The following is a 27,768-nucleotide window of genomic DNA, read 5'->3' as shown; positions in this document are numbered from 1 at the left end:
TATGTCAAGGGAGGAAAATTCCAAGTAGAAAAGGAGATTTTGAGCCATTTGCAAGACAAATGAATTGAACAAATGAATCCTGTGGCTCCGTGGTGCTGAGGAAAAACAAAGAGGAGCTGCCAGGAGGGGTCCAGTCCAAAGTGGCAGAGGAGCTGGGAAATCCAGTCCAGTGACAGCTGAGAAGGACAAAATAAACACATGAGGAAGCTCAGGAGGAACAGAGCTGTAAGAAATGAAAATTTAAATAAAAGCCATAGGGGGTTTAAAGCATTGATTTAAATCCAGCATACAATCCCACGTATCTGACATTGCTGGTTCCAAATAAACAGCCAGACTGAGCTCACCATGTCCCCATCAGCAGCAGAGGACCCAAAAGTAGGGCTTCCTCTCACTTTAGTGAATGGTGCCTCTGTTTTCTACCAGTGAAAAACAGAGCCTGATTGAAAGATTCCTTTTGCAAAAGCTATCATTATTTTGAATCCTCCGGGTCAAATTCTTTTTGTACAGGAGTAAATACTGAGTAATAACAATTTACATTGATCCCATAAGAAATACTAAAGGAAAAGGGGTTACTATAACCTGTGAAGGTAATTTTTCTCACAATATCAGAGAAAAGTTGTTGCTGCAGAAAGGTTTTTAAAGATTCTTGTAGCCACAATCTGGAAAACTACATCTCTCTAGCATTCAAACCCTTCTACGTTATCATTAAAGATAATACCACATAAATACTCCTTAATCCAGGCATCTGAACTGACTTCTGCAACATATGTATGATCTTTCCATTTTTATACACAACAGATCTGATAAACAGAGATTATATAAAGAGAAGTCGTTGGAGTATTACAGCATGAGCATAGCAAAGAACAGTTTCCTTCTTTTCAAGTAATCCAAACAATGAAACAAAACCTGATTTCCTTAGGAAAAAGAAAATTATTCATACTAAAAAATTCTCTGACTGAGCCTACTTTACTTTGTGCTCAGTATTTTTAAATGCTTAAGATTCTAAAAGCTCTGTATCACAAAGCAAACCAAATTTCTGCTTTATTTTGCCTTTGTTTCGTTGTTGGTTTTTTTTTAATTTACTGCCACCATGTTGGTTCTCAACAACTCTGCCAGTCTGAAAAACAAAAAATGAAGAAGATAAGGAGGAGCAGAAATAGGAATATCTGTTAGGATTAGGAATTAAAACAAAATGTAAGAAGTTAATAAGGGATAATTTTGTCCCAGATAACAAAAGTCTTGGATGGCCACCCCTCAGGGAGATGGGCACAGCGAGCAGCAGAGTGTGCAGGCGTTGGTGCTGCAGGCCAGAAAACACAATCCACAGGGCAATAGGTAGAGAAAATTTGTGAGAAAAGAGCTGTAAAGACCTATATTCACACTTGGAGAAGTGTGATGATTCAGATGCTGGCAGCTGCTTGAAAGACAGTCCTGAAGAACAGCACCAGCTTTCTTGTGAAGGCTTTCTGTCAAAGTTTCAAGTGCTTTATTTATTCCTCTTAGCAAGTGGATAACCCTGACAAACACAGGAACACCACAAAGGCATTACCGAGTAAACATCCTGCAACTTAAAAATAATTGAAGTAATAATCCTGTGGTCCTCTGAATAGCTAGCACTTCAATTTCTTGCATGCAATAAACACCAAGGAGAGAATGCTGATGATTTGGCTGCAAGATGTAAAGCTGCAAGGGCTGGGGCAGAGAGAGGTGCTGTGCAATCCCAACAGGATGAGGAGAGGCACTCTGCTAGTGCAGCCCCCAGGGAAAAACCTGGCCCTGAGGAGGTGGCACTCATCAGGCAGGACTGGGCAAGGCAAAGGCTCTTGGGCACAAAGTCATTTCACCAAACTTGCAGAGCTGCCATCACAATTGTTCTCACAGAGCCCTGTGAGTTTTCTCACAAAAGTTCTCTATTAACTTTCCAGTTTATTTATAATGAAAAATGACCAAAACCAAGTGAGTGTAGAAACAGTGGAAAATCTCATCAGCAGTTGGGCTCAGACATCTGGGACAGGCACCAAAAAGAGGCACAAGGAGTCCTGTGGCTACCTGTGAGGGGGCACCAGGAAGGCAGGAACAGGTCCCAGAAGCCTTAAGGAGAAACTTCACCTCATTCTCCCTGCTTTTCTGAAGGGGCTGGGGAAGCTGCCCCCCATGTCCTGCCTGCAGGCAGCAAAGCACAGCACCAGCTTTGCCTGTGGGCTCCATGAGCACTGTCCTGTCTGTCAGTACGAGCCTGCTTGGCTATGTAGATATTTCTGGGGAAAGCCACTGCTGGACTGCTCTGAGAGGTCACCAGCATCCCCATGGCCCCTGCAGGGAGTCCGGACTAGAAGGAAACACCACTTAGAAGGCACAACAGCTTCTTCACCACAGAAAACTGCCTCCATCTGCCAAGGGGTTGAACTGTTGTGTGCCAAGTGTGGCCAGGCTCAGGGTTGGGGTCTCATGGGTTGTGCCTCCACCACCACCAGGTGCTCTGCTCCTGACGGCACTCAGCGCTCACCAGAGAGCTCTGAGCAATGGGCAGAGGGGTCAGAAACTCCATGAGCCAGCTGGACATCATGAGAGGACAATACACTTCTCTGTGGAAATGGGATACTGAGTATTAAGTGTTCCCTGCTCTCAGCATTGCCATCTGGTGAATAAAGCCCGGGGTTTGCTCTAATTAGTTCTGTCTGTCCACACAAAGCAGGACCTACAAAATTTCCTCTAGATCCACTTCAACCAAAACACCTGCAAGAGCTGTGTCTGGGAACAAAAGCCTGGCCAAGGGGCTCCACTTGGTGTTGTGAAAGATGTGGGTTTCACACATCACACCCTTTCAAACCTAAATTCCTCTGGGGCTGCCAGAGCAAGCCTCTGAAGAAAGACATTTACACCATTATGCCAGAAGCAGAATCAAGCCCTGGATTTACCACTCTCTAGCTTAGAGCAGAAATACTGAAGTACCACTCCACCATCCCTCCTCCTCCTGGACCAATCACTACCCTGTGGTATACAAAAAATACCTTTCACAGCTCAAAATAATAATAATAATAATAATAATAATAATAATAATAATAATAATAATAATAATAATAATAATAATAATAATAATAATAATAATAATAATAATGATGATGATGATAATATTGATATATAATTGATACTATTATAATAATAATAAATAACTGATACTATAATAATGATAATAATAATAGTAATAAATAACTGATACTATAATAATAATAATAATAATAATAATAATAATAATAATAATAATAATAATAATATAATTTATACAATTATAATAATAAATAACTGATACTATAATAATGATAATAATAATAATAGTAATAAATAACTGATACTATAATAATGATAATAATAATAATATATAACTGATACTATTATAATAATAATAAATAACTGATACTATAATAATGATAATAATAATAGTAATAAATAACTGATACAATAATAATAATAATAATAATAGTAATAAATAACTGATACAATAATAATAATAATAATAATAATAATAATAATAATAATAATAATAATAAATAACTGATACTATTATAATAATAATAAATAGCTGATACTATAATAATGATAATAATAATAATAGTATTAAATAACTGATACTATAATAATAATAATAATAATAATAATAATAATAATAATAATAATAATAATAATAATAATAATAATAATGAATAACTGCTACTAATACTAATAATACTAATATTACTAATAATAGTGATAGTGATAGTAATAATAATAATTCTTTTCGGGACGGAGCCGTGCCACCTCCCCCAGCCCGGCGTGCTGCAGTGGGCTCGGAGCGGTGCCGGGCACGGTGGCAGCGGGTGGCAGCTGTCCCTGCCTCCTCCTGCCGCACGCCGAGCCGCTGCTGCCCATCCTACGGGAGCAGGGGACAGCGAGGCTGGCAGCCTGCAGGTGTCTCCCGGCGGAGGAGGCTGCGGAGCCCCTGGGGAGGATGATGTGCGGTAGCCGAGCAGATGTTCAGTCGCCGCTGGTGCTCCTCGGGAGGCAGAGCCGCTCCGCTGCCCTCGGCGCGCTGAAGCTCGGCGGCTGCGAGGGACCGGCCCCGCTCGGCCGGCAGCTGCCGGGGCTCTAACGCACAAAGACAGCGCTTCAAGGCTAGGGGAGAATGGGAGGCTGCCTGCACGGCTTCCTCCACCGCTTCCACAGCGCGCTGCCAGAGCCTGAGAGTTTTGGTGCCTGGACAACTGGATTCTGAATCGTGAGAGGCTTTGAAACCCCCCCCCTCCCAAATAAAACAAACCCCTTTGACTTCTTCTCTCAGCAGGAGGGGGAGGGAGGGCGGATTTACCATGAAGACAAATCGAAGATGCAGAGCCCTGCTAGCAGTGAGTCTGAATCTGATGGCTCTCCTCTTCTCTACAACAGCTTTTATCACGACCCACTGGTGTGAGGGCACACAGAGGGTCCCCAAGCCGAGCTGTGGGAAAGAGAAGAAGACAAACTGCCTCAACTACGGCGGGAATGAGACTGCAAATGGGACGAACCAGAATGTGGTTCATTACAGCTGGGAGACGGGAGATGACCGCTTCCTTTTCAGGTATTTCCACACTGGGATCTGGTACTCCTGTGAGGAAAATATCAATGCTGCTGGTAAGTATGAAACAACTTCCCGGCAGCCCGTGTAGCTCCGTGTTCTCCTCGGTGTGACAGGCGGCGGGCGAGCCCTTCCGAGCCCTGCCTTAGAGCAGATTCGCCCTGCGGAGACAGGCAGGGTTCTAACAGTTCTCTGTCGAAAAGCAACCTGTTTCCTGCGGGAGCAGCGATTTGCTTGTTTAGCTGCTGGCTGCTGCGGGCTCGGAGCTCTCTGCCGAGCCCCGCAGCTCCGTGCCGGGCACTGCGGCCCCGGGCGGGCGGCGCTCGGCTCCGGCCGCTGCTGGGAGCGCGGCCCGGGGGCTCCGACACCCCCTGCAATCGCCCCCGGCTCACGGGCTTCTCCAGCTGCAGCCCAGCCCGGCCCTTTTCCCCTCTCCCTGAAGTGAATGACCACCCGCGAGCCCGCCCCGGTGTGTTTATTGAGCAGAGAAATTCAGCTAAAGGGCACAAGTGGGCACGGGAAAGCTCATTTCTGTTCCCTGCTCGGCTATTTCCTTGCTGGGAACCACTCAAAAAGACATCTCTCCAGCTTATCAGTGCATTCATTTCCTCTGCTGTAGCCTGGCACTTCCCGAGGAATAAAGCACTGGAGGGTGGATGGCAGGCAGCTGCCCTGGGACCGATTTAAGTCTCAGCAGATGCAAACTGACAGCCCCTACTCCCAGAGCTGTCTGCTAGAGCTAACATCCACACTCTGCCTTTGAAAGGGCTCTTTTCTGGGTTATGTGACTGAGAAATAAAGTTTACAAATGTGGCAGAGTATGAGATGATGGGTTGTGGATACTTGTTCCTCACTGGGCTGTTCCCACCCCATCCTGCCTCTGCCCAAGGAGTAGATCAGGGAGCTGGTCCTTCGCTGCTGGGAGAGAGGAACAGTTAACCGTGGATGTGTTATGTCTCTGAGAACACAGCCTCTCTGCTAATGGGAAGTTTAGGGTAAAATTCTACTTTAATTGATAGAATTCTCTGTGAGAATGTACTATTAAATGGGGAAAACTGGGGAAGTGCTCATAGCCTGTTTCATCCCAAGGGGTTGTGTATTCTCCCTGGTGTTTTTGAGGAGAGTACTTGCAGAATTAATTGTTTATTAAAACTCTATTTAATGTAAAAAAAGGAAAGTTCATGGACTCCAGCCTTGGGACTGCGACGGCTCCAGGCTGAAATGAGAGCACCAAAGCAACACTCTTGACGTTAGAAAGAAAAACACAGAAAAAAAAGCTTATTTGTCTTACTGATTTGGGAATCAGCTTAGGCCACAGCAGCCTGAGTGAGCAGCCTAAGACTCTCTGGCTTTTTGAGCATCTTAGCTGGGGTTGGCACGATCAAGGATGCCCATATTTCTGGCAGATACTGAAATCTTTCCAAGTCCAGATTTATGTGTGAGATAAGTTGTAACTGTGTGACTCTAGCCCACTCAGAAAAGTGAGTTATCTGTGGGAGAAGAGAAACACAGTGATCTATTCTGCACCGGGTAAACAAAGCTGTGCTGTAGCGGGTGATTTCAGGAGAGAGTTGGAAGCCAGCTTTGAAAAGTTGTGGTGAAAGCAGGAGGGAAGGGGCTGCTTCTCCCTCCCCACACCCCCACAGCAGCTCAGTGAGTGTCTCCTCTTATCTGAAACTCTTCAGTTAGCAAACTAGGAGTCACCAGCCTCTGGAAGTGACCCAGGAAGGCACAGAGATGTACTGGCTCAGACAGACAGCTGCCTCTTTCAGATTTACCGTGTCTTCTCCTGGTGAGGACAGGAGCAATGTAATGGACACGGGTCTAAATTTGTCCCTAATAGTGCCAACATAAAACACCCGACAGCTCCTCGCTCAGACTGATGGGTTTGTAATGCCAGACTGTCAGAGTGTTGTCATGGCCTTTTGCAGCCTGACTGATGATCATTTCATCTGAGCTGCAGGGCACCGAGGCACCAGCCCCAAGCCAGCAGCACAGGGATTGTGCTTACACAGACAGCCCCCACTCATTCCCCTGTGAGGAATCCACCCCAGAGGCTCATCCCCATCCTCAGCACGCCTGCTGACCCCAGCCCTGCAGGCATCACAAGTCACACACTCATGGGTGTGTGTTAAATAGCAGTGCTTTCATACTGTTAAATAATGGTGTATTAAATTAGGCAAAATCCCCAGCTCAAATGCACTGAACACTGTCAGTAGCATCTTTCCTGAAGCTTTACCAGCAGCACTGAAGTGACTGCAGCAGCAGCCTTGCTCCAGGCAAAGTCCCTTCCACAGTCACTCCCAGCCTCACACTTTGTCAGCAGAACATATGGCCAGAGCCCATGGTCAGCAGCATTCCCACAGCTCCCAGCCCGTCCCTGATTCCTCCCTGACTCACTCATGGCTGAATTTAAACAACATGAGAGGAGACCTGAACACAGTCTACAACTTCCTCTCCTGTTCCTCACGAGGGGAAGAGGTGGGTCAGGCACTGATCTCTTTTGCTGTGACCAGTGGCAGGACCCAAAGGAATGGCCTGAAGTTGTGTTTGGGTAGGTTTAGGGTGGATATTGGGAAAAGGTTCTTCCCCTAGAGAGTGTTTGGGCGCTGGAAGAGGCTGCCCAGGGTACTGGTCCCAGCACAGATCCTGCCAGAGTTCCAGGAGTGTCTGCACAACACCCTCGGGCACAGAGTGGGATTGTTGGGTGTCTGTGCAGGGCCAGGAGCTGGATTTGATGATCCTTGTGGCTCCCTTCCCACACAGGCTCCTCTGTGATTCTGTTCTGGATCTCACCAGGCACATGTGAGTGCCAGGAACTCTCTGTGTCATCGTGGTACTGCCAAAACTCCCCAGAGCCTCCAAACTTTCACAGCTAGGAGTCACATTCTTCCTCCAGCCACCAGGCTTTTGATTCCTCTCTCCTCCAGCCACACTGTCAAAACTTTGTGCTCCCTGCACTGGTGCAGCTGCAGCACAGCAGATCCTGTGGTGCCAACAGGAGCAGCTCCCAGCAGGTTGGTGCTGCAGGGAACAGGGCTCCCAGTTGGCTGGAGGAGCTGGGGCTCAGTCACACCTTAAAATGACATTTAGGGCAGCAAGCAAACACATTTTTGAGTGTCTTCTCCTTGCCCCTGTTTATCTGCAATGTGCATTTAGATTCCAGAGGCTGAGGTGCAAGCAGCATGCCATCCACTTTGTGAGAGCCCAGCGGAGCGTGCCTGCCTCTTGGTGCCAGTTTCTGGTTTCCACTGACAGCTCTAACAGAGATTGAATGCTGTGATTATTTCTGAAATAATTTGTGAATCCAGAGTTTATTTTTATCCAGCATGTCTAGGACAGCTCAAGAATTCAAAAAGCATTTAGTACCTGAGAAATGTAATTGTGAATTCCCTCTGGGAAAAGAGGGACTGGAGCATTTATATTTCATTGGTGGGGGAGTCCTGTAATTATTAGCAATTAGTAATTATTTAGCACAATTTCTGACTCAAAAGTGTGCTGAATCCCAGGCTACCAGAAAGAGGTTCTCCTTTCAGAGTGGGTTCAGTGCTTTGGAGGTGCAGGTGGAGGTGCCTTCTGTAGGAGCAACACACCCAAGCTCAGAAGGGGCTGAAGACAAAGCTCTGCAGACTGTGCTGCTCATCAGCCCTGTTCCGCCCTCCTGGGCTGTGAACTCCTTGGCCATGGCCACATGTCTCAGAGCCAGGCTCACCAGCATTCCATCTCCTTTTAACCGTGGCTTTGAGCCGGATCTTGGTGCACACACTCGGTCTAGCTCTGTGCTTGGGCACCTGACGAGGCACCACAGCAGAGGTGCAGCAGTGCTGAAGCAGCTGCTGGGTTCCATGAGTCCAGAGCACACAGCCCATGAAATAACTAACCCATGAAGCACACAAGGTGGTACATCAAATCCAGACAGGGGAGGCTGGGAACTCCAAATAACAAGTCAGCCAGTTTTGCTCAATACTGTGTTTGCTTTGGTGTTAATAGAAAAGAAACAAAGATGAACTCAGACCTTTAATTGCCAGTGAATAGACAAGCCCAGTACTAACATCCACAGCCAGAGGGGAACAGCAGCTGCCCAGTTCCCTTTTAACAGTACTGTCCCATTAAATGAACAAGGATCCTCACCATTCTCCCAAGAAATCAGGAGATCAGAAATGGTAATGCATGGCTTGTTTTGTGGGTTTAAACTGAATTTTTTGGAGGGCAAGGGGTCTGTAGCCCTACGTGTACAGTGTGTCACTTATTCCTCAGCACTCCTGCAGGAGGAAACTTAGAGTAGAGTAGAATTTAAATTGGACGTAAGGATGTGTCAAAATGGGCCAGAAGTATGGGCACTCTGAGGAGGAGCCAGAGGAGAGGGGCTTCTCCTGCAGAAATGAGTAAATCTGTGACACAAACACCAGAACTTGCCACAGCCTTTCACAGCTGCAGAATTGTTCTGCAACACCTTTGTCCCCTGCCCCTGTGATGATCACACATCACAGAGATTCACAACAGGTGGCTGTCCAGAGAGGGGCTGGGGAGAAGTACCTTGTGAGTTTATAATTAAAAGCAAGAGGACTTGGGAATTCTTGCTGGATTATGAGAAATACAATATAATTGGCATGACTGAAACCTGGCAGGTTTATTCGCATGACTGGAATGTAAAAATTGCTGGTTATAAATTGTTAGGAAGGAAAGAGTGGTAAAAGGAATGGAAGAGGTAGAGCTCTATATTAAAGATAAAATTTCCAGTGCTAGAGGAACTGAACCCAGGGGGCCAGGATAATCTCCATCTGAGGATGTTGAAATAATTGGTACATGAAAATGCAAGTTTGGAAGAATCTGTACATCATTGTATTTAAATAAAAGTGGAAAAAAATTATACAGGTCACTTGACCCAGGAATTTTAGGACAGTTCTCAGAGAAAGCACTCATTGCATGGCAACAAATATGTTTTGTCAAAGGTAAGGGTTTATTAAAGGTAAACCTTTTACCAAGATGAACCACTTCTAAGACAAGGGTCATGGATTAGATCCAGTCTCTGTGGATTTGCAAAAAATATTTGGTGGAATGTCCCAGCTCTTTCCAGGAGAGCTGCAGAGAGTGGGGAGGATGGCAGGAACAGAAGGAGAGAAGCAGGAAGGCTCCCACACTGCACAGCCAGCCTGTTCCACCACTGAACTGAGTTCCAGGCTGGACAGAAGGCCCAGGGCACAGAGATGTGACATTGGTGGGGATCAAGTGACAGGGACAGAGCTCAGACAATGCACACCCTTGAGTGCTTCCCTGATAGCAGACAATAAAATAAGTACTCCTGGCTGCAGAGCTCCCTGCTAGGGAATGTTGAGAAGGCCCAAACCAGGAATTACATGGATCCAGAGAGGAAACCTCCATTCCTGTCACTGACAGGATGATTTCAGAGCAACCCCTGACTGGGAAGTCCCCAAACTGCTGCTGCAGTACTGGTGTGACAAGGGGAGTGCAGGAGCAGAATCACCTGTGCCCACCCCTTCGTTCTTCCCTAAATATCTGTCACTGGAGACAACACAAAGAGGAGCAGGGAGACCTTTAGCATTAACCTATGTTTCAGATTTACCTTATTTTATTGATTATCATTGGGATAAGTAGACTGTAAACTGAATAAAGAAAAGTCTTACAAGGAGACTGTGGAAATACAAAAGGGAGAACTATCCCAATGGAGACCAGATATTTCTAGTTGTCCTCAAATTTGGTTTTGGGACTGATTCTGTTATTGCTGGGATTAGCAATCTAGGAAAAAAAAGAGCTAGCTACAATTTGTGTGACCTAAAAACAATAAAGGTGAGATGAATCCTGCAGGCATCAGCAAACGTGGGTGTCTGTGCCCAAACTGATCAACATCCTCATTAGAGAGGAGAGCAGGTCACACTGCCCCTCCCATGGCATGCACTGAGCCCTGGCATTGCGTGTTTGCCTCCTTGGCCAAAAGACAATCTGTCCAAGGCACTGCAATTCCACACACACAAGTCTTAATTTGAAGAGAATAATCCTGCTTTGAACGCGCTTCTTACGTACGCTGCCGCGCAAAATCTGGGAATGTTGGCATTAAGGAACAGAGATTTTCCTGCATAACTGAAAATGTGAGCTGGCCTGATAGAGCTGTAAGAACAGCATTACATTTTAAAACAGGCTAAAAGCACCAGAATCTGTGGGCTAAAGCTCTGTGAGGTCTCAGGTGGGTACCAGTTGCAGGGGGAAGATAAGAACCAAGTTGGGGGCCAATATTTGTGGAGTGGCTGGGGGCTGCCAAGTGCTGTGGCATAAAGAAAAGGTTATTCCAGGGAAAAATCAGCACCACAGGCAACACCAGTGGGTATGGTAAGAAAAAGAGGAAGGTGAAATAGGTGCAGAGTGGGATTTCCAAGGTAGTTAGGGAAAAGAAAAGAAATTTGGTGTTATGTAGTGTACCAGACTGAAGAGCTGTAGTGATACCTTACACATGCATGGATAAAGAAAATAATATGACTTAAGTAACTCATAATCGAGGGGGGAAAGTGACAATGCAAGGACAGGTTCCTGCAGAGAGCTGTGTGTCTGTGTCTGGACCTCACCTCCACAGAGGGCAGTGTGAGCAAAGGAAACCCATGGGCTGAATGGAGCCTTCCAAAGTCCCAGGGAGAACTGCAGGAGGGAAGAGGAATATTTCTGGCATGAGGAATCTTGGAGAGAGTCCTGCATCGCTGATGTGCTGGTGTTTGAAGGAGGTGTGGAGGAGCCCTCTTGCCTCCCTGGCTCACTCGCTGCCTGCTCCGTGACATCCCTGCTCCAGGGTGGCTGCTGGGCACCAGTGGGAGCCAAGGGGGAAAAAATAGCTCCTGACTGGGTGCCCAGCAGCTTGTCTGGAGGTTTTAATGCCTTCCCTAAAGCAGTAGAAATTGGCTACAGGTGGAGGCAGTGTGTGAGGAGGCTGCTCTGCCACTGCTGGCATTATTACAGCTGCTCAGGATCTAATTGGTATGGCTGCTCATGCTCTGAACATTAAACTGATGATCTAATTTGGGATCAGAAGGGAAATCTCCCTCAGGCTGGATAACAGGGAAAGTAACAATTTTTTGCCATTCTTTACAGCATGGGAAGGATCTATTGTAGAAAAGCACTTGTGAACTCCTCCTAACAAATCCCTGGTATTTTGCTTTCAGGATGAGATAGGTCTGGCCATAGGAGTTTACAGATTTATTCATGTTCCTCACAAGAACTCTTGCTCCCTTCCTGTGGTACATGATAGCTGTGATTTCTGTGCTGGTGATTGCTTTATTGCAGACATTCAGGTTTTTATAGCATGTTGGGGATATTTTGTGTCTGCGGTGCTCTGGGAGTTTTGGATTTTAGGTCCTCCTGATCCTGCTGGGCAGACAGACTAGCTGTGTGAACATCTATCATCCATAAAACATGGACATAAAGTCCCTGCAGGCTGAGCAAAGGGACCAGGCAGCTAACTCCTCCTTATTAGACATGTTACTCTTCCTCACGAGTGTTTGGATGTGTCTGTTCTCAGCCATTCCATTTAACCCAGTAGCCTTAAAGGAAACATCTGAGGAGTTCTGGTAGTTCCTTGTAAATGAGATAAACTTCAAAGTGCTGGAAGATTAACACACAGGTCCCAGATTTCAAAGGGAACTGAGATGCCTTACCCCAGTGTCAGAGCAAAATATGAACAGATGCATTCAGGGCTGAGGAAATACATAAGGGATGGAAGATCAATCACCGTGGTATCTTTGTGGTTTTTAAATTACACCAGACTCAATCCTGATGTTAAAATTTTCCTTATGTGGACTTAGGAGAACTGGCTGATCTCAAAATTGGGACGTACAGGTTGTTGTGGTTTAACAGCTGATAATTAAGTGCTGCTCAGCCCCTCACTCACTCCTGCCCCAGTGGGCTGGGGAGGAGAGCCAGAGAAAGGTAACACCAAATGGTTCAGATAAGAACAGCTTCATAATTGCCATAAAGTGAAATACAGTAAGTAATAAAAGCAGAGGAAAAGGGAGAGAGAGGACTAAATCCCCCCAAGAAGTGATGCACAGTGCAGCTGCTCACTGGTGCCCAGCAGTGACTGGCAGCTCCCAGCAAACTCTCCCCAGTTCCCACACTGAGCATCACATCCTATGGTCTGGAATATCCCCCTGGCCAGCTCGGGTCAGCTGTCCTGGCCATGATCCCTCCTGCTTTTTGTGCACCTCCTCAAGGGCTGAGCATGGGACACTGCAAAGTCCTTGGCTGGGGCCAGCCCTGCTCAGCAACAACCCAACCACCTCTGTGTTATCAGCATCATTCTCACCCTAAACCCAACATTTGTAGGAACAAAATGGACTCTATCCCTGCTGCAGCCAGGAGAGGAGGGCTGCTCCTACCAGGACCCAGTGCTTGTCACAAATTGGTGTAACATCAGTGTTCTTGTTGCTAAACCAAAAGGCAATATCAATCTTTGCTGATCTAGCTTAGAAAGGAATACAAAAGCCAGTGAGTAATAAGAAGCAGATGTAATTACTGTGGAATGACATGGCTTGTAGAACAGTCACAGGCAAACAAAATCCACTTTCCTGTGTTCCACCTTCCATTTGGCTGCAAAAAGGGCTCAAACCACGCTCACAATGTGGAAAATCAATTGAGAGGTAGAGACATTCCACCATGTTTAAACTCACTAGGCTTGGAGAGACCAAAAAACACTCATCATGCAGCATAATTTCACTGTGCATCACCCAGGCAGACAAAAAACACTAATGAGAATTTGTTTCAAAGTTATTGGGCACATGCTTGGGAATAAGGTCCACAAGAGGAAATGCAAGCACAAATTTTTTTCACTTGATTTCAAAAACTGGGTGTTCGTTCCCAATGTGCTGCAGTTCACTTCCTTTAAAAGTCAAGGAGAAAAGGTTAAAGCTGCTTGTTTCCATACCCCAAGCTGGGGGTTCCTGCCTAGAAAAACAGGACATCTGAACCCAAAGAGCAGCCAGGGCAGGCACAGGAGGACAGGAGAAAGCAAGACTTCATACAGTGAGGGACATACAGCAGCTACATCCTCTGTGAAGAGCACTGGGTTTTGTCTTTCCCAGTTTTCTGGGTGTCTCAGGGATCCTGGATTGCCAATATCAGGTTTATTTTGGCATAGTTACCTTGGCTCAGGGTCAGCACAGTGTGTCACCTCTGGGACGAGCAGGTGAAGCCCTTCCCGTTCTACAGCTTCAAACGCTTCAAGCAACTCAGAGCTCCTTGATTTAATGAAGTCAGCTCTAATTTGACACCAAAATCATTGAAAACCTCTCTCAGCACTGCTGTTCCCCCGATTTTCACAATCACTTGGAAACCCAAACTCCTTTCCATCTCTGCAAGTGATGGATGTGTGTACACATCCTTCAGGTCTTACCAAGATAATCAGCTGACTCTTGTGACTTGGCTGGGTTTCAATTAGACATGATTTGAGAGCAGCCCGTGGAGATGTTTGCTTTGAGATGCTGGGTAAGATTTTTCACATCAGGGAGAGCTGCAGCCTGGAACAAGCAGTTGCCATGGCATAGTCCCAGGCAGCACCAACAGCATTCCCAGCTCTGCCCACACTCCCTGCCCTGCACAGCCCTTCCCTGCTCCAACCCCCCAGGAGGGAACCCCACCGTGGGAATGGGACCTCTGGGATAAAATTAGCAGCATTCCTTTGGGAATGTGCAAACTGAGGAGGGGTGCCTGAAATGGAAAAGTGGGAAGCTTTACATTTTTCCACTTTGAGACGTAGGATGTTGGAAGGGATTGGGTTTGCTGAAGGAGAAGAGCAGCGCAGATTTCAGGTTTAAAACCAGCCCCAAAGGCGGTGCAGGCTGTGAGTAATCACCGAGAAATTGGGCAAATTCTCGAGGTGTTTAGAAGTAGCAGAAACATTGATGGGCAGCAGCAATGAATGACAGCTGTCAGAGGAAGAGAAAATAATTATCTGCGTAGTTCAAGACGCATTTTTGTGCAATTCTGTGTGAGCTTGTTTATTTTCCAGAACAAAATATCGCTCCAGCAAAATCAACAGGGTCAACTGGAAAATGTTGATTTTACGGATTAACAAACACTCAATTTTTCATTAGGAAAAAAAAAAAAGTCAATTAAGTGCTCTGAGATGACTTTAATCAAAGTTTGAATATTTCAGCTGGTAATTAACCTGATACAACTCAGTTTGAGTGAGCCCATTAACCTGTATTTTCCCTCATGTAGTATTTTTTTTTCACTGAAGTTGTGTTGGAATCCTCAGCCTCGTCTAGGCTGGGATCCCTTGAGGGTTATATCTTTTTTTAGACAAATACAATGATTTTACTCTCAGTAGATGATGTGGGATCTCATCAGAATCACATGATTCCAGATATAATTGGAGAGATAAAGATGTGTTAGGGCCTAGTGGGAAAAAAGGGGACCTTGTCTGTCGTAGGCTGGGAGCCAGGGTGTTACTAAAAGGGAATGTTGTTTAAAAGAAATGTAATCATTTAAATTTCCATCATAAATGCACTTTTGAACTCGTAAAATTTTATGCAGAGTAAGTGGATACAGACAGCTTTTCTTTCTTCTTCTTCTTTTTTTTTTTTGCGAGATGAAAAGCAGAGTTATAACAGAGTTCAGCCAGAATTACCAGATTTCCTTTAAGTCAATTTATTTAACTCGAATATTTTCAAACCGTGCTATTGCAAGACATACAAAGTAGGAGTTTTTTTCAGGGCTGTTTTTATTTTGCTGCTCTCATTCTTAATCAGGCATTTACCCCTGGCTCAGAGAGGAAAGAAATTGGGAATGCAGGACCAATAAGTAGGACCCAGAACATCAAATTCTGCTCTTTGCTATGACAACAGCCACATTAGAAACAGAATATTGTCTTGGAGTTGAAGAGCTTTTTTGGTGTTTTTTCTGCCCTTTTTCTCATTTCCAGTCTAAACCACCAGGGTTCCTGGCCTGTGTGAGGTCCTGAGGACAGGAGGAAACAAATCTCACCTTTTAGGTGGAAGAAGGAGGAGAACGTGGGTCTCCCAAGGGCTTAAGGGCAGAGGGCACACAGGGCTTGGATGAACATCTGTGTGCTGGATTTCAGTCCCAATTTATGTGCACCTAGACCTGCCTTTCAGCTGCCCTCTGCAGCTCTCTAATTCCATGGGCCCAGGGAGGAATTCCACCCTGGAAGCCACAGCCAGGCATGTGTGATGTACCCACAAGATGTGCAGGGCAGGGGAGACAGCCCAGCAAACCGTGGCACCTGATGGTTCTTTAGGACCTGTTTGCCTCGATTTTCTGTCAGGATTGAACTTGGGGGAGCTTGGGCTTTCATATTGTGCTCAGACTGGGGAGGTGTTGAGCTCTGAACCCTGCCTTGGGAAGGTGTGAGGATTTGCCTCCAGCAGAGTCCCAGCTGCCCCAAGTGTGTGTGGCACTGACCCTTCAGTGGAGCAGGGACTGGAGCAGCCCCCCTCCTCCACTCTGTAGGGAAAGGGAGGTGTGTAGGGACTCACCCACCTGCCTGGGGTGAGAGAACCCATGGGTGACCCCTCCACCCTGTGCAGCTCCCACCAGCAGTGCTCCTCCTCTCCCCGCCTCAGCCCTGCTCTCACCAGCTCTCCCTGCCCCAGGCACAGCTCTGCCTCAAGGCCTGCCCTGCTCCAGCTTCTGCTTCTTCCTCAGACACTGATATTGCAGCCAGGAGGCAGTTCTCATGGTGAGCCACAGGCTTGGAAAGGCTGGGAGCTCAGGACTTGCCAGCATCTTGTGAGCAACAAGGAGGAGAAGGAGTCTCATGCTGCAAGCAAGACATAGAGATCACCTCCTAATACTGCCACAAGTTTCCCTGTGTCCCTGGCAGTGATCAAATCCACACTTCCCTCTGTTTCCTGAGGCCACACAGCATCCCAAAGCTGAGCTTTCCTCAGTAGAAACTGCCATGGAGCAGAAAGCATTCATCCTGCAGAGCTGAGGGATCCCCCAGCTGCAGAGCTGGGAGAAGTCCCAGAGCCTGTCTGGGAGCATGCAGAGAAGGATCCCAGGAAGCTGAGCCTGGGGACTTTAAGGCCCAGGGAATTCCTTTTCCTTCATCTGTTTGCTGCTGAGCCCTTCCCATCCAGGCTGGGCAAGCATTCAAACACACACCAAACACACAGCACCCACAGGAACATCACCCCCAGCACCAAAATCACTCCTCTTCCCCCTCTGCCTGTCCAGGTGTGCAGATCCTGCTGAAACTGCTCCACCTCTTCCCACTGCAGCTGTGTGGGGACATCACACTGGTGGTCCCTCAGATATTCCCATGGGCTCTACATCTATTACCCAGACAACCTCAAGACTCTTGCCCACCCACCAGTTCATCTTTCCAGATGTGCCTCCTCCCACTCTCTGGCTGCTGCAGTTTGAAATTCCCCAGCAAGCTACAAATTCTCACACACATGCAGATATACAGAATTAGATTGATTAATTAGGATTAATTAGCCACAGATAAATTTTGGACTCTTGCTAGCTCCCAGTGAGTCCTGCAGATCCCTGTGAGCCATGTCCCATGCTTGGGAAGCCCAGCAGAGGCACAGCTGGGTCTGTGCAGGGTCAGTGTGGTGAGGAGGGAGCAAGGATGATGTTTCTGCCTTGGGAAGCCACAGAAGAAGCTGGTGCCAAGTACTTTGCTCATGGCTGTTCAGGTGTTGGTCCGCCCTCCCTGCTCAGCCTCCAGCAGCTCCCTGTCCCCTGTGAGCTCCACAGAGCCTCATGTTCACTCTTCATGGCCACTGCTCCTGTGTGGAAGTGCAGAGAATTCCAGCCAGCTCCCACCTCTTCCTTCTGCTTGAGTGAAGTGCAGGAGAGGTCACTCCTTGGCTCTCTTCTCTGTCAGGATCACAGCCACAAAGAGGTGAAGGCAGGACTCTCAGGGGAAGAGTCCCAGAGACTCTTCTTGTTGCTTCTTTTCTGTATTCTCTAAAGGCTCTCCAGGAGCCTGGTTAGGGGGAGAAGATGCATCTGGAAAAGGACAGCACAGCAGGATAAACTCTGCCAAGTCTAAAATTAAACTTAAGAGGGCTTAAGAGATCAGTTATACAAGATACCCAAAAATAACTTAGAATAAATCCTAAGAGGAACAGTGAAAGCACTGCTGACATCTTCAGTTCTCAGCAAGATGCATGTCTGCATGTGCAAGTGTGGCTGTGCTTTATAAATACCACCAGTGGTTACCACTGAAAATGGAAAAGGGTTTTCCAGTGCTCCAGCAGCAGGAGCAACAAAGGAGAGGGTCAGGAACTGCTTGTGCTGTTCCTACCATGACCTTCAGCAGCAAACCAGGCACAATCAGCCATCGAAAATGAGGTGACATCCAGGCTCTCCTCTGTCTCCAGTCATTCCTTTTGCTGTGGATCCTAAAGGGCTTTTTCTGGACACTCCAGCACTTTCTGTCCATGTTATTTAAACTGGAGGCCTCACCACAAGGAGAGACAGTGTTCAGGCCAAGCTGAATTTGAGGGAGGAAGAGGATGCACATTCCTCCCAACAGCCTGTGACCACCCTCTCCTCTGTCCTGCAGATAAGGCACCTACAGCCAAACACTCTGGTAACTCAGAGAAGCTCTGTCCCTTGCCAGGTGTCTGAAGGACACCACCAGCCCTCAGGACAGCCTGAGCAGTTCTTCCTGTAGCAAAAGCCATTCCCCTTTGCCTGTCTTGGGATAACATTCTGCAGAGTCAGGTATCTGCTAAAGGTTTCCAGTAATATGGCTTTGGATTCACTGCAACACAAGTGATGGATGATCACTGAGAGATGGCTTGAAGTCAGGTTCAAATAAAACTGTGATAAAAGTAATAACTTACATCTGACAAAAATATCCAAAACACCACAAAAACCAGACCCAAACCACAGATCCATACAGCTAGATTGAAAAATCCTGCTTAATCTGCTTATATCAAGTCCAAATCTAAAGGTCACTCTCCCTACATTCCCTTGATTTTATGTCAATAAAATTCCTGAAAAACCTCATGCCCTAAAACTCAGAGGCTCTGGAGGAGAGTGTTTTCTGCTTACACCTTAGTATCTTTTATAGTCCATTTATTTATCTGGATTTCTTGGTCAGGAGCCTAAAGTAAAGAACCTGGGGGAGATGTGCTTGTTCATGTCCCTGCAAACAGAGAAAGGATGACTGCATTGATGCCAGAGCAGCTACAGAAGTTCAGATTGGGTATAAGGAAACACTTCTCCAGAAGTGGATTGGCGTGGGAAGAAATTCCATCTTTGAGTCACTAAGGGATGGGTATCACCATCCTTGAAGCGTTTCAGAATTTGGGTGGGAAAAGTCACGGCCCTGCTCAGAAATCTGGGTGTTTTCTGTGATCCATCAGTTATCTTGCCATGTGTCTGCCCCAGAACTCACTGTCTCGCTCACCTGACACTCCTGCTCAGACACACTGCCCTGCCCACCCCTTTGGAAGAGACAGTGCTTTGGCAAGCCAAGTGTCACCTCCTTTTCTTGGCTGTCCTCTGGAATCACAGAGTAGAAATCCTTCCCCTGGACATATCAAAATGTGCATTTCAATGTCAAGTGAACCTTTTCTTTTATAGCTACTTATACACAGAAAATGGACTATGTACACATCACCTCTCGGTGGATTTAGCATAGATTTAAAACTGCAAAAAGTAGATAAAAAGTAGTAATAATAGCATTATAATAATAGATTCTTATGTCAGCACAGCTATCATTTGAATGATTATATTTATCTTAATCTTGCCAGCAAAGACACCAGAAAGATGAACACTTTATTTTGATTTTTATGGATACTGAATTAAAATAAGAAAAATACACACCAACTTCACCACCACTGTGGCATTTCACTGTTTATTCTTTTTTAATGGCTCACCTTTCCTAAATTAGTCTTTTGAACTTTATAATTAAAAATTAGCAAAGTTAATTAAAAAAACGAAATCAGTCTGGTCCTATAACTGCCTTTGCATCAATTAAAGGCTTAAAGGGCAAAATGAACTCGTTCCATGACCTCTGGCAGATGTGCCAGCACACCTTGGAGCACATCATATCAAAAGGAGCACATACACTTGCTGGGGGGATCTACTCAGGGCAGAGGAATTATTTTATCCTCTTTGGTTACCTGAAGAAGTAAAAGGAAAGGTCAAAGCACCCACCCTAAGTTACATTTCCTTTTCAGAAACTTCTCAAGAACCCCTGCAAGGGCAAAGGTGGGGTCCTAAGCAGAGAGAGTTTAATTTACAGAGGAGCACAGGGAGTGGCACAGGCTGTGATGCTCAGAGCAAGGCATTTCCCTGCTTTTTAAACATTTTTTAAAAACATTTATACATTTTCTCAGTCACATGTGTCACATCTGTCTGTGGAGAGTTCTGTGGCTGTGCCCCAGCACTGGAAGCTCTGGTCACCCGGGTGGAGCACAGAAATTGCTGGTGATGAGATGAAGGAGGGCAGAAGTGTGGGTGCCCCTCCCAGGGTTTGTCCCTGTGCCACCCCAGACTGAGAGCAGCACTGCTCCTGCCCTTGGGAAAGAGCAGCACTGGCCCAGCAGGCAGCAGCCAGCCAAGAAGGGTTTTCTTCTCTCCCTGTGACCCATTCCCCAGATCCCAGTGCAAGGGAAGCTCAGCCCTTGGGCACAGGGGTTTGGGCAGGGTGGGGACACAGGGCAATGTCTGTCCCCAGTGTGAGACAGCCCCGAGGTGCTGGGGTGGGAGTGGGGGCAGGCACAGTGACACCAACCAGCTTCTGTCACCTAAAACAATCCTTTTCTTTTAAAGGTGAAAAATGTCGAAGTTTTATTGACCTTGCCCCGGCTTCTGAAAAAGGTAAGACAGCACAGCCAAGGCTTCTTCCCATTTTACAGATTGCATCAGGGTTGTGTCTTGTGGTACCTGAGAGGCAGGGGAAGCACACAGGGAGCCACGTGCCATCCACGTTACACAGCTGAAACAAGCACCAGGGCTTTGTGACAGCTCTTTGCTCACTTTATGCACACCTGTCATTTATTTGATCTTAACTCAGATGGCTTTTCTCAAGAAAAATAAAGATTTATACTGTAAGACAGACGTTTCCCTTCTTCCTCTAGTGAGGAAGGAAATGCTGCGTGGTCTCCTCAGGCCGTGAAGACATTTATGGTGGGAAAAATAGAGTCACAATACCAAATATCTCTTTGTGAGAAGGAATCACCCAGATGCTTCTTTGGTTGGTTTACCCTTGTGAAAAGTTATATATTCAGGTGCACAGAAGCAGGTTGCAAACATTTTTCTCACCCTGGTATTGGAGTTTAATTGATTAAATATTGAGATTTCTCTCATTTTCAGAAGCAATTGACCCCACATTTGAAAATATATAAGAGAAAAAAAAATGTGTAAAGCTCAATTAAAGTGAACTGAGCCCATCCTGGTCCCAGATGATGAGATGCCTGATATATTTTGTCTGATCACTTGAGATAATCCCAAAAGCTTTTGGGCACAAGGTGCCTTCCCCAGGCTTGGTGGAGCAGCAGTAAGTGGCGTATTTTAAGCAACAATTTTCCTTAATTTGCCTGAATTGCTGATCCACTGGAAAACGGGAAGAAAGGCAATTACTGCTAATAAAGCAGGGGGATATTGCAGGGAGAGAAACAGCCACAGAGCCTCCGTGAAATTCATTGTAAGCAAACCCAAATAAATTATGCACATAAGGGAAGAGCAAGCCTGGGATTAGTGTCGCTAATGGGCTCCGAGTTAAATCTCACACACACAAATGGGACCTTGGGGCACAGAGACACCAGCTCAACACTCAGCAGCCACCAGAACACAAACTCTGTGCTAGAAAACATTACTAAAGGACTCAGTGATGCCTTTTTGGGCTATCTAAAAACAGAGGCCAGACAAAATTAAGGGAATAAAAAGCAGTTGTATTTAATGAAGGGCCTTCAGGTACATTTTGGGCAGACAAAGTCCCCCAAAAAATGTCATTTTCACACTTTTATAAGTCTGGTCCATTTGAATACTGAGGGTTAATTTTCCAATTACAGATTCAGGGAATGAAGTCCTTTACCCCCAGTTTGCTGCCCCCAACTCACTTTTGTTTCCATTTCTGGGGCCTGAGGCACTGAGGTGTCCTGGATTGCCAGGCCTGGAGAGGAATTGCTGTGCCTGAGCAAAACGGGGAAGCAGCAGCTCACACTGTGTGTGGAGTTTGGAGTTGTACACTAAAGAACTGCAGGGTTGTAAATATATGTAAAATATAAAAGCTCAAATCCTAAGGCGTGGTCAGGAGCAGGGCAGAGAGCAGCCCTGCACACAGCTGAAAGCTGCACTTTTCTGTAATACAGTGGGGTATTCTGGGGCTTTTTAGTGCAGCTCCCAGAACAGCAGTGAAGATAATCAAAGTTCTGGAAAGTTCTGCACAAGGATGTGAGCAGGGCTGGATCCTGGGGAGGGGAAGCTCCCTGCCTTTCCCATCCCCAGGGCTGTGGGCACAGCAGACACCAGAGCTCCAAAGGCACTGGGGTGGTTTTCTGCTTTATCCCCTTTCTGTGGAACCTCATCGTGGTGCATAATGCTTGGTGGCATCACCCACACACTTTCCAAAACAGCATTTGGTGCTTTACTTTTAGGATTTCTTTTGGTTGTGTGAAATGCTGTCAGCATTTTTTTTTTTCCAGGAGAATTTTAGAGTTGCTGCATGATGTCAGTGCATATTTCTAGATGATTCTATTTTTCTTTTTTGTGGAAGGAAGGTTCTTTCTGTGTAGTGTTATAAAGAAAATTCTATCTATTTCAGAAGACTTTCCATGGAGTTGTAAGGCATATTGACAGAAAGAGAGGGGAATGCTTTGTCAGAGATGGAAAGTGCTGACCATCAGACTCATAAACATAACCAGGATAAATTCCACAACTGTACATCAAGTTGGACATGCAACATGGTTAATCTGGAATTTTCACCATCAGTCTTGTACTCTCCAGAGCTACTTTCACCACATGTGAAGAGAAAATTGATACCTGATTTACCTTCATTGAAGAATTCCTTAATGTCTTGACTAATCTTCTCTTTTCCAGTTAGAAGGAACTTCCCGTTCCTTTAATTTCTTCATCCCCACTCTCAGCATTGAATTTAGTGGTCAGAGGTTTATCAGCTGCTCAGTTTCAGCCCACCCAAGCCAATGAGAAAGGATGAAATACAGTGAATAGCAAATTTTAGTTCAGTTCAAACATTGTGGTTTTCACAGGCAATCGTGTAACTGGGAAATTTGGGACTAAACACCTTCACAATGAGACTGCAGCTTATTCACTTTCTGTACATATTCTTAGCATCACTTACCACCCAAAAACAGTTGTTTATCTGAAATTTCTCTGCAATACAAGCTCCATTACTGCAGCTGAGCACTCAGGTTTCCCAAAGTTTTCCTTTTAGTTGGTTTTCCATGATCCAAAGATCCCTGTCTGACCAACTCCTAAGCTAAATACAGGCTCTTGAAGCCCGTGCCTTTTTCTGAGAGCATCATCTTTCACTTTTAAGATGTGTTAAGAACAAACTCAGTGTAGTTGCACAGCCCATCTTTGCTTGAGTCCACCACCAATTAACAGCAAGGTGGTGTTAAACTCCTGCAGATTATTTAAAACCCTCTGATACTGAGAAAAAAAACATCTATGGTAAAAACTCACAGTAAATAAAACCATCCATGAGGATGTCTAGTCACATCCTTACCACAAACCTTGCATTCATAAATGAAAATTCTTCCAGTAAAAATCTAATAGTTTATGGCTGAGCTTCCTATCTTTATGCATGAGTGCTGATCTCCAGTGTAGCTGGAAGCTGTATCTCTGATCAGTTATTGTACCCTTTTCATATAGCTCACCAATGACATCTACTAAAAGGAGGCAGCAAAATTTGGGGCAAACAGACCCACAGTATGGTATAAATAAGCATTTCCAACCCACACTAGGAGAGCTTTTTCCTGCATTTAAGGCAGCTGCCAGCAATCTGTCAGAACCTCATAAGCCTAACATTGAATTTATTAGCTGTTGCTGGTTCTTAGTGCCAAAGCTGCTTAGCAAAATCAGCTTCATGATGGTAGATATTAACTAGAAAAAAAACATTTACATTTGCTATTGATAAAAATGATAGAGCAATAGCTGGTTACAGTGGCCAGGACTTCTAATGGGCTCTCACAGAGCAGATGTTGGGGCCCACAAAGAGCTCTAATTTTCACTGCAGATGTGAGCAGTAAGACAGCAATTACTTCCAAAAGGAGTTGGAAGGGAGCTCTCAAAGTAGGCTGGACCTGGTATTTCAGTTCTCAATTGCTTCTGGGATATTCTCCCCAGAACTTAATGGAAGTTTTGTTGCTGCTGGAAGGAAAGGGTGCCCTATTCAGCGAGGGACACTTCTGTCCCTGTTGTGGTGCCCCTCCAGAACACTGAGGCTGGCACACTCCTCACCACTCCCCCTCTCATGGTACCTTCTGCCATCCCTTTCCCATGGCCTCACATCTGTGCCCAAGAGAAATCCCAAGAGGCCAGGGAGGATACTTCCAAAAAGGAAAAATCAAGGCCAAAAATTGCATCTGGAAACCATGGCACCACAATGGTCCCATCAAATGATCAAATGATCAGATAAATGGCTTCAGTGACGTGATAACAGCACAGCTGGACACATCCACAGGTGTTCCTCCCCCTGCCTGGGGCTGTGTGGGGATTCCAGCTGGGAATGCCTCACTGCCAGCCGTCAGCCCCAGCCAGAGGGTGAGCCCAGCCCAGCTCCTTGGGCAGGAGAAATCAGTGCTGGAAGCATTTTGCTGGAGAAGAGCAGGGCTTTGCAGGAAATGTGGTGCCCAGGAGAGTTTCTGGGATGGAGGCTGTGACTCTGCAAGCACCTGGAGTGCCCACAGCATGGAAATGAGGGGCTGTGGCCTGAGGAGCCCTGAGGGGCAGCTGCTGCAGGAACAGGCTCAAATGTCAGTGTTGGCTCAAAACTTAGAGATGGCCACACAAACACAGGGCAGGATTCCCAGGGCAAGCTCCTCCCAGGTGTGCTACAGCCCGGTCCAGGTCACTGCAATGCTCTGCAGTACCTGTTTTTGTGGAACAATTCCCACAGGGAATGGCAGGGCAGCAGGCCATCAGTAGCTGCACTGCTTCCTACTATTGATAAACTCACATGCATAAAATAAACAAGGCTTTTCAGAGACCCCAGAGGCTGGAGCAAGGCAAAATCCTGCAGAAGCAAAATGCTCATGGCTAGAGAACATTGAACAGTCCAAAATCTTACAGGGGGGGCTTTTGAAATGAGAGACTGTCCTGGCAGAGGTAGGAGATGCCTCCACACAGCCTGATGGAGCATCCTGGAGAGATGAAGCAATAACAATTCTGTATTGCCTCAAAGGTGGCTGGCAGAGCTAAAGTAGCACATGGCAAACAGCAAGTAAACAAATCAAGTCTCACCTAAACACAGCACAGGAAAAAGAGAAAGCTAAGCCAGTTCTGTACATTCTCCTAAACCAGCACACCAACAGCAATTAATGAGAAGAGAAAAACTGGATGCCTGATTTTAATGGATCCTGACATAATAGGTGTACCAGAAATTTGATGGGAAAAAGATAATTAGAGGGACAATAACGTCTTGGTGCTGATTACACTGAAAGACAAAGCAGATGTCATGTACTCAAGCTGAATCAGAATAACAAGGTAATGTCATTAATGAGCAACACAATCTCTGTGGATGGATTCCATGTTCAGATAAAAATGCAGAATTATGTTAGTGATCACCTCTTGGGACAGCTTCAGAGACAGCAGGGTTAAACTTGATAACAGAGAGGGTGTAAGGACAGAAAACAAAACAGCAGGAGCTGACTCTAAAACACCATGCACAGACCAAGAAATGTTATGCATGATGTAGAGACAGAATTTGGATATGAGCATGGAGAAATCAGTGGGAAACTTGTTACTCTTGACTTACCCCTGCACTAAAATGTTAGTAAGAGCATGGCTGACTAACAGATCCAGCATCCTTCAGAAGCAATAAAAGTGTTTTTAGAAGTTGTGAAAATGGAACCCAAGAAAAACAAGAGCTGATTAAAACACACTAAAATGTTCAGCTAGAAGGACAACTGAAGCTTGAAAGCCTGAAAACCAGTGGATACACTGCAGGCCTCTGAGGCAAGCACAAACCCTTCCCAGTCGCTGAGTGACTGAGAGCAAGTGTCAGATAATGATCAGTGCTGATAAATGCGAGGTGGGGAACATGAAGAGTCATCCTACCTTTACATATATAGTGATGGGTTCTGAATTAGCTTTTCCCCTCAGGATAGAGTTCTTGGAGCGATGACAGACACTTCTATGAAAACATTAATTCACTGCTCTGCAGAGATTAAGATGAAAAAGAAATATTAGGATCAACGTAGGAAACAAAGAACAAAACAAAAAAGTCACCATGCCACCACAATTATTCATGATGTACCCACCTGCAGCTCCCTGTGAGCACCTCTCATCCCTCCCCTGCCAGCCCCAGCTCAAAGCACTGACAATAAAATTTAAAGACAGAGAGAAAAGTGACATTTATGGTCAAAAATAGGGAAATAATTGTTTGTATGAGAAGGACAATGCAGAGCAGATTTCAGGCTAGCAAAAAGACAAATGAGATTTGCAACAGCCAAGTTAAAAAACAAACCTCCTTTTTTAGATATCCCCAAGAAGAAAAACAGAGGATCAATTTTCTAAGAGGCACTCTTAGAGACCTGCACCAGTAAAAATAAATGTAACTGGCTTTCCCCAAAGAACTGTACGCTTTCCAAAACAGGCTCTATATTCTCCTTGAATACTTCCTATTGCATTATTGTTCATATATCTGCAATAGGGTAAATCCATACCCACACAGAAAAATACCTGTGCACTTGTCATAGGAGAGCTATGATTAAGTGCAGGAAAAAAATGTGTTACTTGTATTTTATCTGTGTTTTCTTACACATCTGTTATGAATCACTGAAGTTAGTTTTAAAAGGCAATTAGGCATACAAAGATCAAACCATTCTTACCAGCGGAGTTCAAGCTAAATTCCTAATTACTGAAGGAGGAAACAGTCTTGTTTTTCACCCTGGGGATGTCAAAGACATGGGGAGCACTGGTCTGAACATCACTCATTTCTCAGCCCAGTGCTGAGTGTGGAACTACATCACAGGCCTTCTTCAAAGGGAAACGTTGAGCCCAAATATATTTAGTAAGGTGCATGGGATAGACCTCCTTTAGAGCATTTTTCATCATCTTTTCCACTCTCTTGCTCTGCTCATTATATTACTACTACACCAGGAAAAAGAGAATGTGGATACAAAGATATCCCACAGTCTGCTCAGTTCCAGGCACAGGATTCAATCTGCTCGACGCCAGAGCCATCAAAAGTCACAGAAAACACATCATCACATTGAAGAGAATCATTTTGTGAGTCACAGCTCCACCTCACCTTCCAGAATAAAGAAGCTAATGAAGAGCTAAAGCTAAACAAATTCAAAACACAGCTTTTCCTCTCTCCCTTCAGCAGCGTCAGGAGTTTCTCCTCTGCTTTCCCATGTTCTGCAAAGCCTCCTGTCGGGGTGCCAGCCCTTTGGCTACCCTTGCTGCCTGATTTGGTTGACCAGAACCTGATTTGGTTGACCAGAACAGGCAGCTTTATGTAGCTGAGGTGACACTGAGGGTCAGGAGGTGTCCCTGATGGCTCTGTGGAGTGTCCCTGCAGCGTTTCCCCTCTGCAGCACGAGAGGCGCGGGCAGATGGCCGGCTCTGCTGTGACGCATTGACCAGCAGCGCTCGGTCCCGCTGCCAGCCACAACAACATGCTCAGGGTTTATTCTCCTCACCATCCTTTATTGAGCACTCCAGTACTTCTGGCTTGTAATTCCCAGTACTGGAGCAGCAGAGGAGAGCAGATGACCGAACCCATCCGAATGGCACTGGAAGAGAGAGTGAGATTGACGTGAAGCTGGCCTTCCCGCTCTTCCAAAACAACAAAATGTGCACAGCATTTCTCAGTGTGTGCCCATTTGCCCTATTTTTAACTCTCCTCTCTCTTGAAGAAGAGATTTAAGCGAGATCCAGGTGTCAGTTCCAACAAAGTCACCAAGTTTGAAGAAGCAGGGAAACGAGTCAAGAAACACGAGGACAGAAAAAAACAGATTAGGAGACACGTGAGCAGAACTCCTTGTTGCTGCTACCATGAG

The 27,768-nt window shown here is 45.8% G+C and overlaps 1 protein-coding gene and 1 long non-coding RNA gene across 2 annotated transcripts in view; one reads left to right on the top strand and one right to left on the bottom strand.

Moving 5' to 3' along the window:
• The first annotated feature begins 3,910 nt into the window (after window positions 1-3,910).
• Window positions 3,911-27,768, top strand: part of GSG1L (GSG1 like) — a 54,789-nt gene continuing 30,931 nt past the window's right edge. Inside the window, exons 1-2 of the mRNA XM_023936562.2 lie at window positions 3,911-4,644; window positions 20,351-20,398. Coding sequence (XP_023792330.2) covers window positions 4,344-4,644; window positions 20,351-20,398 — 349 coding nt within the window. The 5' untranslated portion in view covers window positions 3,911-4,343. The remainder of the gene's footprint in view (window positions 4,645-20,350; window positions 20,399-27,768) is intronic.
• On the bottom strand, window positions 22,576-27,275 carry LOC147650018 (uncharacterized). Its single transcript, XR_015277353.1, has 3 exons — window positions 27,015-27,275; window positions 25,820-25,919; window positions 22,576-22,695 (listed from the first exon to the last, which is right to left on the bottom strand). It is a non-coding gene; the product is annotated as an uncharacterized LOC147650018 (long non-coding RNA).

Source organism: Cyanistes caeruleus, chromosome 17 (genome assembly GCF_971803275.1).
Source record: "Cyanistes caeruleus chromosome 17, bCyaCae1.hap1.1, whole genome shotgun sequence".
Taxonomy (NCBI): Eukaryota; Metazoa; Chordata; class Aves; order Passeriformes; family Paridae; genus Cyanistes; species Cyanistes caeruleus.
Note: the sequence above shows the minus strand (reverse complement) of the source record. Positions and strands in the feature narration are given on the sequence as shown.